Source organism: Schistocerca serialis, chromosome 9, assembly GCF_023864345.2.
Source record: "Schistocerca serialis cubense isolate TAMUIC-IGC-003099 chromosome 9, iqSchSeri2.2, whole genome shotgun sequence".
Lineage (NCBI taxonomy): Eukaryota > Metazoa > Arthropoda > Insecta > Orthoptera > Acrididae > Schistocerca > Schistocerca serialis.
Genome location: NC_064646.1, coordinates 298739591 through 298751710, shown reverse-complemented (window position 1 = coordinate 298751710; position 12120 = coordinate 298739591). Strand labels below are relative to the sequence as shown.

At 36.1% G+C, this 12120-nt stretch overlaps 1 protein-coding gene across 2 annotated transcripts in view; it reads right to left on the bottom strand.

Annotated features, from left to right (window-relative positions):
- LOC126419185 (armadillo repeat-containing protein 2) overlaps nt 1-12120 on the bottom strand; it is a 175352-nt gene that overhangs the window by 148740 nt on the left and 14492 nt on the right. For both annotated transcript variants that reach the window (XM_050086317.1, XM_050086318.1), the window contains exons 2-4: nt 4838-5161; nt 4495-4724; nt 2081-2334 (exon numbers count right to left, since the gene is read on the bottom strand). In XM_050086317.1, coding sequence (XP_049942274.1) covers nt 2081-2334; nt 4495-4724; nt 4838-5139 — 786 coding nt within the window. In that variant the 5' untranslated portion in view covers nt 5140-5161. The remainder of the gene's footprint in view (nt 1-2080; nt 2335-4494; nt 4725-4837; nt 5162-12120) is intronic.

The window sequence follows — 12120 nt, the reverse complement described above, 5'->3', positions numbered from 1 at the left end:
CCTCAACGATGTATGCTCCCACAAGCAGCATTTTACCATCCCCCAGCCCTCCCCTGGTACCCCTCCCCCTCCTCCTTCCCACCACCACCTAGGTTGCTTCTCCCATCATGTGCAGCTGCTCGCAGTCTGGCCTTAGCAGCCAGAGACAATGGTCATGTGTGTGTGTGTGTGTTGCATTTGTGTGTGTGTGTTTTGTCTAATTTGAAGAAGGTCTTAGTGGCTGAAAGATTACTTGTTCGACAGTCCTTTTGTTGTGCCTATCTGTGACTTAGTATCTCCACTATATGGTGAATAGCTATCTATCCTTTCCATAACATTGTCTTCATATATACAGGGTGAACAATTTTAATCAGTAATGAATGTAACTTAAGATAGAGATGAGATACAGAAAAATGTATAGGATAAAAGTTGTAGGTGGCAAAGAGGAACACACATTGCTATTAACAGTTATGACACTGAACATGATTTTCAAGTTGATTTGGAGGTTAAAGTGATTTTTTCAAAAATCAGAATCCTAATACTTGATTTAATATTTGAAAAAGTGGCAAATTTTACATATAAAATGCTACATTATTCACAGTCATGATGAGATTAAATGAAGGTCAAATCAGCTAATGTATTTTTAGATCTAGTAGGGATTAACTCGGAATAAAGAAAGCACACAGTGAAATACAATCTTAGATACAAACTGGATGAAGCTTACTAAGGAATGAGAGACAAGATGATTCGCTCAATAACTTGTAGATCAATGATCTATGTTTTTTGTCTTCAAATGTCAAAATACCATTTATGTGTTGTGAAGCATTTATTTTTGCCAATAAACATGTTAGTTAAAGCTTAAAATTCAAATCTATCTTCGCTCCTTCCAAATCTGAGTCACAAATAGGGATTTCCATGAAACATAACTCAACCTTCAAATGACCTTCAATAATTACCTTTAAGATCACAGTTATTGGTGATGATAGGTGACCCCTTATGCCCCTTCAAATTTTTATCTAACAATGTATTTTGCTGTATCCATCCTCTATTCCTTGTTAATCCCTACTAGAACGAAGAACAGATTTTCCTATATGACCTTCATTGAACCCAAATGACCTTCAATAGTTCATCACTTTGTACATACAAAGTCTGCCACTCTTTTCAAAGGTTAGCTCAAAGATTTGTACGTAGAAATTCTCACTGCAAACAAGTCTCTGACACTATAATGCCAGATAATTGTCGTTCTTTAGTAACAGCATTGTCATCGTGTGAATATTTAACTATTAGCACAAAATAAACAGCATTCATATAATGTAAATCAGGAACTGGTAGTTTTTTATGGAGGTTTTAATGATGACTGTACAATGTTAAATGTAGCCCATCTTGGCACAAATAGCACTGTAGTGATAGTTTATTGTTAATAAAGTACACACAAAATTAGTTTCAATCTGTGCCTTCCTTTTCATCAATGTATACCTTGACTTGTCCCACATTCCTGGAGGTTCTCATTCATAATGATGTCTATGAAACATGAACAATGAATGACTCGTGGGACCTTAAACATGAGCAACGCTTCACAATCTCACAGGAGCTGGAAAAAGAAACAAAGAAGTGTGCAATAATTGACATATGGTAGGACAGATCGAATATAACCTTTATTAACAGAGAACACCATAAAATGGAGTCAGATGGTTTTGTTCCATTCTTGTTTGTTTGATGGTTCCCCTTCATCTGTATCAGTAACTATTGTATTGCTTCTCTCATCAAGCATGGATGCCTTGTCTCTCTCTTACTTTCTTTCTAATTCTGGAAGAAGAAACCTGAGATTGTTAATTGAGGCTACTTTTCTTGTCTCCCAAAAAGCCATCCCTTACACACTGTGGAACACAGGTCCAGTGCTAATATTTTTATGCTGTTGTCAGTCTGTTCAAATCTCATTACTTTTGTTAACACAGTTTCTTCTCCATTATATTATAGTATGTAACTTTTTAAAATAGTGTTTTGTTACGTTATGTTCTTTCTATTTCTGTTGTAACTTAAGCAATGGCTTCAATGTAAGGGTTCAGTAATGTACTTTAGTGACTGAAATTACAATTCTTACCTTGTCAGTAATCTCGTCATCAGAACGTTTTGGTTTCTTGCTACCAACATCATGCCAAGTATCCACAGTAGCTTGAACTTTCACAGTGTCATCTGGCAGAGTTCGTTTACTTGACAATGGTGATGCAACAGCGGGGGAGTCAGATGACTGTTGGTCCTGTGGTGGTCTTACACGTTGTACAGGGCTGCTACGTACTTTCCGCTCAGGTATTGACTCTGCTTCAGAGGAATCTTCTACTTCTAACTCCTCAGGTACTGTTTGAAAATGATAAGAATTTACTGATACTGATGATTTCAAATAACTAATTCTAACTGCAGTCTACAATCTCATGTTATGGCAAAATATCACTCAATATACCAACAGAAAGAACTTGTGAAACCAATATATGACCACTATTCATATTCAAGGAATGTAACTTTAATTGCAGTAGATGACTTTTGACCAAATTAAACTGTAAATCTCTTTGTTGGCATGAATGGTGAATCATATCCAAGTCCAATATTGTATTTAACTGTGACATGGTGAAGAATTATATATTTTATATGAAATATATACAGGATGCCCCACTAGGAATGGTCATTATTCATGGGTATGTTGGGAACAATCATTCAAAGCAAAAATATCTAGTAAACATGGGCTCTAAAACGCATACCTTTGCTTTCCATATTCTGGGAGGAGGTAGTGTGGATCAAAACAGGAAAAAAATTTCTAGCAAATGTCGACAGGAGCTCAAAATCTGGCTAGAAGTGAATATGTCAGTAGGAAACTGACACATGACAGACCTAGGGAGTACAAAAGGAGATTCCACTCGTGTGTTTTGCAGACTCCTCCCACCAGAATGTGCAGCAATTGGGCCCATGGACCAACAGTGCTAGCTCTGAAAAACAGAAGAGCGCACTATTTTCCTTGTCAGTACAGTCTTTTTTCATGACTTTGTTGCTTTGGTTCCATACGTCTGATTGACATGTATCAGTACAAATTGGAAATCTTCATGACTGATCTCATGCTGTTTTGCACTGGTGCCAACAGCACCATTCAAACAATTATGGGACTGTAGCTGGTCAGTAAAGAGTTGTCCAATATTAATTAATGAAGCAAAATATAGTTACAAGATTATCCTTCATGTGTGAGTTACCAAAACTCTTACAGGATTTCAATCAGAAACTCCAAGGAAATGATCAGATCATCACAAACATTTGTGATCGAGTTAACAAATATAAACTCGTTTCATTGGAAAAGCAGTTGCAAAATGAAGATTCAATACATTTTCCAACTTTCAACATGAACAAATCTAGTTCAGGTGGTATGACATCATAAAAAACATATGTAGAAGGAATCTTGAGCATCAGCAATGAATTTGAATGAAGATTTGCAAATTTTAAAATCTTGGAAAACAATTTATCTTTGTTCTCTTCAATTTATGCAATAAATATAGACTCAATACCAGCAACTAATCAAATGCCAATGGAGGTAACTGAGATCCAGTGAGGTTCAGATTTGAAGACAAAATTTAGTGAAGCTGACTTCCAATACTGAAAATACTCAAAAATTTGTGTATGAAATAATTTCCATGTTTGGCAGTACTTATTGATGTGAGCAGCCATTTTTAGTTATGAAAGAAAATAAATCTCATGTCAAATTTAAAATTCCAGACATTCATCTTGGCTCAGTTTTAAAGTAAGTACTGTAAATAAATTTTCTCCCCAAATAGGGAAGATAGTAGCAGAAAAGAGATGCCATGTGTCAGGAAGAAAACATTAGTGTTATCTTTGTTCTTGTGCTTTGTACTACACTTTTCTAAATCAGTTAACATTTCTATGAACACCGTATTTTAAAATCTTGCTTTACCTTGTTTATTTGGTCCAAGTGAGCTTTTGTGTTTGCCCCCTTGCACCAAGTGATGTATTTTTGACTGTGCAGTTTGTACACTTAGTTCTAAGGCTTGTACTGCATTTAGAGATTTGAGTCCTGCTTGATATTTGCCAATGCATTGAAATATTTCATTAGTTCTGCATGTAATCCATGCATCTTTCATATAATGACATTATTAATAGTTAGCATTAAGGTATCTCTTCTTGCTTGAGTGATGGTCTGAATTTCCTGTTCCCACCCTCCTACTCATCCTCTATTTCTTCTTATTGTTATTATGAATCAGATGTCAAAATCAAACACATTAATAACCAATAGCCAGTTAATTCATATTTGAAGTACTGAGTAAATAATTTGTAGCTGGTCTTCTGTGATTATTTTATATCTCATTGACAACGTAAGTAAATTATAACACTCTACAGTCATGTCACTTTCTACATATGCAAATGCTTTAAGAGGTGGGTACTAAACGAAAACTACAAACACATACATTAACTTTACTATATCAGTGTATAAGGAAACAAAAATAAACTATGTAAACTCACAATTGTCAAGTGATATAGTATTCCTAAACTGCTTCCTTCGGCTTATGTTAATTGAAGGTAATTTGATGCGCTTCAGTCCTTCCCCAGAAGGTACTTTATGAGGCTGTACTGCATCTTCTATCTCATTTGCAGGTGTTGCTACTGCACTGAGTGATATGGGATTCAGACGTCGAGCATTTGGTGGGATCTTACTTCCAGGTTCCAATTCTTGGAATTGTAGATAACCTAAACTGTAAAAATGTATAGCACACTCACATTACTTTACATTAAAAATTGTATTAATTTTTAATTTTTTTGGTAATACAAAATTCACACTAGAATATCAATATACTTTTATCATCACCTGAATGAACTGGGTGGTCTCTGAGCACTGTTCAATGGAGAGGAACCATACAGAGTTCGTTGCCTCTCCCGTGGTGTAAATGGCCTTTTGGTGTCAATTGGTCTCACAGAACTCACTCCTGAGCCACCAGCACTGTTCAGAACATCTCCAGTATTCTTCAGTACAGCTGCACGTGCTTCATTAATAATTTCTGCACTTGTCTTCTTGCAATGCAGTGGTGGTGCATAAAAAGGGACAGTCATTTTAGGTGAACCGTTCATTCCGTGTACGATGCGGTGTGGTGACTGGGTGCTCAGCTCCATTGTTGCTGTGGCAGTCTCAACACTGCAAACAATTGTTTCTAAATATGATACAGGATATATCAGAAGATTTACTAACACATATTAAATTTTTTTTATTACATCAAACCACTGCAATACATAAATAAAATGTTTCAAAACAGAAATAAGAAAGGATTTTATTTTCGTATTACATCTTCTTTGGCTGATGATGATGATGATGAGTATCAAATCTAGTTGCAAAATATTACTCTGATAAAAACTAGTGGGAGAGCTCTTAATAGAATCTTAATCAGGAACATGGGAATCTGACAGAGTAGATCCCACTGTCCAATCCAGACTTTTACACCACACTGCTTTGGTATCCATAGAATAATAAGCTTCCTGGATCATTTTATGGAGACAAGTTTGGGTGAACTGCTAACCAATCCCCGATGCAAATAGCATGGCAAGACAAAGTCTGTTACACTCTGAACTAAAAGCATCATACTTGTCACATCAGGACTTTTAGGTAACAGTACTGACTGTAGACATGAGGGGTATGCTGACATGTGATTGGCATATGAATTTACTGTTTTGATCTCAAGGTCTGAGATTTAGAAGCAATCCAACCTAGCCAAGACTGCTGGCAACATAGGTCGGCCAGGTTTAGTTTCTTACAAGGGAACCTCCCCATCGCACCCCCCTCAGATTTAGTTATAACTTGGCACAGTGATAGGCCTTGATAAACTGAACACAGATCAATTGAGAAAACAGGAAGAAGTTGTGTGGAACTGTGAAAAAATGAGCAAAATATACAAACTGAGTAGTCCATGGGCCACATAGGCAACATCAAGGAGAACGTGAGCTCAGGAGCGCCATGATCCCGTGGTAGCGTGAGCAGCTGCAGAAAGAGAGGTCCTTGGTTCAAGTCTTCCCTCGAGTGAAAATTTTACTTTCTTTATTTTTGCATAGTTATTATCTGTCTGTTCATTCATTGACATCTCTGTTCACTGTAATAAGTTTAGTGTCTGTGTTTTGCAACCGCATCGCAAAACCATGCGATTAGTAGACAAAAGGACGTGCCTCTCCAATCAGAACCGAAAACATTTGATCGCAAGGTCATAGGTCAACCGATTCCTCCGCAGGAAAACACATCTGATATATTCTATATGACACTGGTGACTGTATGTGCGTCACATGACAGGAATATGTTGTCGACCCACCTAACTTGTACACTTGGCGAATGGGTAAAAAGATTCTTCCACCTTGCCCGATTTAGGTTTTCTTGTGGATGTGATAATCACTCCCAAAAAAGTAATGAAAACATAATAGTTTGTCACATAAACTGAAAATAAAAAATTAAACTTTTCAATCGATGGAAGATTTGAGCCAAGGACCTTTCGTTCCGCAGCTGCTCACGTTTCCACGAGACCACGGCGCTCCTGCGTTCCCAATGTCCTTAATATTGCCTATATTCCCATGAACCACTCAGTTTGTATATTTTGTTTCTTTTTTCACAGTTCCACACAACTTCTTCCTGTTTTCTCAATTGATCTGTGTTCAGTTTTTCAAGGCCTACCCACTGTGCCAACTTATAACTAAATCCGAGGGGTGTGCGATGGGGAGGTTCCCTTGTTAGTACTGTTCATATGTCTTGCTAAATGTTTTGTAGGCTAGTATATCATGGGTCTGGAGACCTGAATGATACATGCAAGTTTGTGAGATGTCAGTTAAGGAACTGAATTGTTGTTCAAGAAAAACACTGAGTGGTGATGTACAGCCAGCATGGCTGGTTTCATGATTTGATGTATGTTTGGGCTGCAACCCAAGAGTGTCCAGTTTGATTGGTGAACTATACAGGGTGATTCAAAAAGCAATAACAGATTTCAATGGTTTATTATTAGAGGCAAACTATGAAAGATAGAAACACAATGCGCATTTCACTGGATAGAGTAAGGCTCAAAGTTTTATGTTTTGCACAGGCACTACATCATACAGTCAACATAAGCACCATGCAATGCTTGAGAAATATCATTCCACATACAAATCAATAGGTTCCTGTTTATTGAACTGATATCTTCAACAATTTAATTTCTCAGCTTTTAAAGAGTAGCTGCTATAGGTGGTACAAAGACTCTGTGTTTTGTGCACCCCCCCCCCCCCCCACCCCACAGAAAAAAATTGTATGGTGTGAAGTCTGGTGACCTGGGAGGTCAAAGGCAATGAACACAGCAAAATTCATACTATCAGTTACAGTCACTGGGACACAACTGGTGCAGTAACTGCAATTTGTAAGGCTTCATGCACAGGCCTCATTTCAGAACATGCCACACTGTTGTTTGAGGATCATGAAGTTCTTGGTCTACCTATCTTGTGGACTTTCAAGAGCTATGTGTGAACACATCTTGGATACGCTCAACATTTTCATCATGCGTGCATGGCTGATGAGTGCTCTTCCCTTTACATATGCAATCAACTTCTAAGAATCCTGTATGCCAGTCATAAATCCGCTTGCGCAGAGATGGTTTCTTGCTGAATCGGGAGTGGATTGCACGCTGCACTTGAACAATGAATTGACTGTACGCAAATTCCAACAGACAGAATGATTTCTCTTGTAGTATAGTCACCATGTTGTTACAAATGAATAACAGCGCAGATGTGACAAATTTTGATCCTTTCTTTGTCAAGTGACATGTGCAATGTGTTTCTATCTTTTATAGTGTGCCTGTGTTAAACAATTGTGATCTGTTCTTGCTTTTTGAATCACCTGGTATAATCATTCAAAATTGGCTTCACAGCTGGCTCTGTGCTAGAAATGCTACCAAAATAAAAAGAGCCCACACAATAGCAGTGAGACAAATTATAATTCAGGTAATGTACAGTATTTAATGGTCCTAAACCACTTTCTGATAGCAAGTGATCATAGATTCATAACAAAAAGAGTGTACATAGTTAGAATGACTCATCAGACATGGTGACAGAAATTAGGAGAATTTCAAATAAATTCTGGAGACTATAAAGGGCCAACCTTCTCTACGATTGCTTTTACTCATCACAAGTAGTCAATGCCAGAAGTAATTTTCGAATTTTGGACAGGTCAGTATTATCTCAACAGTTTATCTGAGGAATTTCATAAAATTATAAACATAATGTGTTGTATTTCAAGCTAAAAATTAAGAAACTGAATCACTTTATTTTCTTTGTTACAATCAATGTGTACAATCTGTACTTAAAATTTCTAGATTCATTTATAAATTAATAGAAGTTCAATTTCTAGATTCATTTATAAATTAATAGAAGTTCAGTTGTCAGGGAAGTTTGTGGACCCTTTGGAAAACTGTTATTACAGCTGAGTGAGGAGGTAGTAGTGGGCATGCTTTTGATGTGATCGGACATGTTTTTGTATTTTGGAAGAACAATGTAATTATGGATTTGCTAATATGAAAATTCAAAAGAAGTGTGATATAGTACAACGTGGCGCAAATAAACATTAAAAAAAAATTTGCACAGGCATTCTTCAAATTTATTTACTTCAATTGGAACTTGAGAACCTAAACAGTAAAAATTTCAGCTGCTAGATTCAGACCCCTAGACATGAATAACTGGAGCCAATTATGAGAGAAAAGATAAGTAAAAAATTTATTGTAAATATTACTCCTCTCAAAATTTCTGAAATGACTTTACCATCAATGACAGTAGCAACAACAAAGGGGGGAGGGGTGGGTTACAAGTGGTGGCTTCGCCCAGGATCAATTGTGTAATAATGAAGTTTTTTCTGTTGCAGAAAGGAAAGTGCCTTATTGCATTTACAATTTATGAATTTCCAATGACACAAAGAAAGAAGACCAAGTGCTGCCCAACAAAGCAAATCATATCAACAGTGATTATGTACTACCAACAATGACAGACCGGATCAAATGAAAGAAGACTTTAAAACTACAACCAGGGGCATCAGAAAGGAAAGACAAGTACAAACTATTTGTGAAGTTAATTTGTTTAAGGACTTATGTGCTTGTTAACAAAATGAATAGGGATGAGGGTAGGAGTGAGCTAGAAGTGAAAGCTGTAAGATACAGCCAGGACATGTCTGAGCCACGTGAAATCATTGTCAGTAAAGAAACAGTAAAGACTGAGATTTTGTAGTTAATTTTGGCAAAACTAGAGCAAATGAAGACAGATAACAATAGCAAATTTAGTGCAGTAATTGACCAGTTAACTGAAATAAGAACTGAAACAAATAGTAAAATAGACAAAGTTCAAGATCAGATAGGTTGACTCAGTACTCAAGTTTAAGAGTTAAGAAATGGGTAGTCAGAGGGGTTAAAAAGTGTGAATGAAAAAGTTGATGTTTTAGAAAATAAATTTATTGTTTTGGAAAATGAGCTAGTAGTTAAGTTAGCAGGACAATCAAAGACTGGTGATGACATCATCAGAGTTGAACAGAAGGACATAGCAGAAAAAATGGAACAAAATATCGCCAGATTAAACCAAAAAATTTTAAATGTTGAATACAATATGCAAACTAATGTAACTGTTTTAGATTAAAAAAATTCAGCAGTTTAGGACACTTGCATTCACAAAAATGTGTGTGCAAACAATGGTATTGCATGGTCCAACACTCCTATCAAACGTTCTCCAACAGACAATTTACATTCTGTGGATTTTCTGCACCACCGTAGAGGCAGTTTTGCATCAGACATGAATGACAATCAAAAAATTAAATGTGTTAAAAGACATCTTGAAGACGAAGCTCTATCATGGGTAAATTTAACTTTAAGTCAGTGAGGAACATATCAAAGCTTCAAGAAAAGTTTTTTAAATAAATTTTAGCTGGAAGCTGAACAGGGGAGAATCAAAAGTGCATTTTTGAATGATCCTAATTATAGGAACTGGGATGGTACTTTGAAAGAGTTTTGTTAGAACCAACTTACACATCTTGACAAACTAATTGATGAAATGACCTTGACTGATGCACTTAAAAGGAGATTACCAGAAAGGTTGCAGTGAGATTTAGTACATGAACCTGACAATTGTCTCAAAGGATTTTTACAATATGTTGACAGGCTAGACGGGGCCACAGAAAGAAGTATGTACCATAGTATTTGGAATGACAGAAACCAAAATCAGAGTAATTACAGAAACAGAAGTCATGGTGACGTCTGTCATGATCAAACTGTCAATAGACAGAGAAATTTTGAGCATCATGAGGATAGGAATAATGGGGATAACCATGGGCATCTTAATAGAGGAAACAATCATAGAAGTAACTAGTCGGGAAATAGCTGTTCACTTCAATGAAGGTCCACAGTTCTGGGGCGAGGAAACACAACAAGCATAAGAACCTGTAATGAATCATCCCCCTGTAACATTACCATTTTTTTATAGACACAACCGATACCATGTATTCTATCGATTGTTGCATATGTTAAAATTATCTCAGCTGTTTCACTAAAAGAATTCATATGATTTTTTTAAGATGTACTATATTTCAGGCTAAAATGCGTAAAAAAGAAATTAATGTGTTACAATTGATATGCACTGACAGTTAAAATTACTCTTCTTTTAAGAATAACTGAAATTATGAAATTTCTGGCATACTTAAAATTCATATTATTAATTGCACAATCTAATGCTAATTATTAAATTCATTTCTGGATTAATCTATGAAATAATGATATATTTTAGCGATGATTCATCTTTCATTTTGTAAACTCTTTGGACTAATGTGAGTACTGCAGAATGTAAGGAGTGGTGGTCATGTCTCTGATCGAAATGCACGTATTTTGCTAACCTTGTCAACAACAATGTAATTATTGTTTTTTTTTTTGGATATAGGACATTGTTAAGTCATATATAAAAACAAAGATGAGGTGACTTACCGAACGAAAGCGCTGGCAGGTCGATAGACACACAAACAAACACAGACATACACACAAAATTCTAGCTTTCGCAACCAACGGTTGCCTCATCAGGAAAGAGGGAAGGAGAGGGAAAGATGAAAGGATGTGGGTTTTAAGGGAGAGGGTAAGGAGTCATTCCAATCCCGGGAGCGGAAAGACTTACCTTAGGGGGAAAAAGGGACAGGTATACACTCGCACACACACACATATCCATCCACACATACAGACACAGGCAGACATATTTAAAGACAAAGCAAATTTAGTGCCGTTAATGATCAGTTAACAGAAATAAAAACAGATAACAATACCAAATTTAGTGCAGTCAATGATCAGTTAACAGAAATAAAAACAGAACAGCCTGAAAACAAACATAAAATGGACAGGGTACAATACCAAATAGACGAACTTAGTAACCAGGTTTTGGAACTAAAAAATGGGTTGTCAGAGGTATTAAAAAGCGTGAATGAACAAAGTTCATGTAGTAGAAAATAAATTTATTGATTTGGAAAATGAGTTCATGGCCTAATCTGAACAACAAGTGACGAATGTTGATGACATTAGAGTTAAGCAGAAAGCCATAGCAGAAAGAATGGAACAAAACTTTAGTAGTTTCGATCAAAAATTTTAAATGTTGAAAACAGTATGCTAACAAATGTAAATGTTTCAGATCAAATAATTTTAGTAGTTCAGAAAAATTGTATTCACAAAAATCTTCATTCGAACAACGGTACTGTGTGGTCCAACATTCCAATCAAAAGTTTCCCCTCAGGCAACTTACATCCAGTGGATTTTCTACACTGCTGTAGAGATAGTTTTGTGTCAGGCATGAGAGATGACCAAAAAATTAAATTTGTTAAAAGATGCAGTGAAGGTGAAGCTCTGTTGCGGGTTCATCTAAATTTAAGTCAGTGGGAAAGATACAAATGTTCAGAGAAAAGGTTTTTAAATAAATTTTGATCAGATGCTGAACAAGGGAGAATTAAAAGTGAATTTCTGAATAGTCCAAATTATAGGAATATGAACAGTAGGTACACTGAGAGAGTTTTGTAAGAATCAACTTAAGAAATTAGAAGACCTTAACAGACCATTTGATGAAATGAATTTGATTGAGGCACTCAAATGG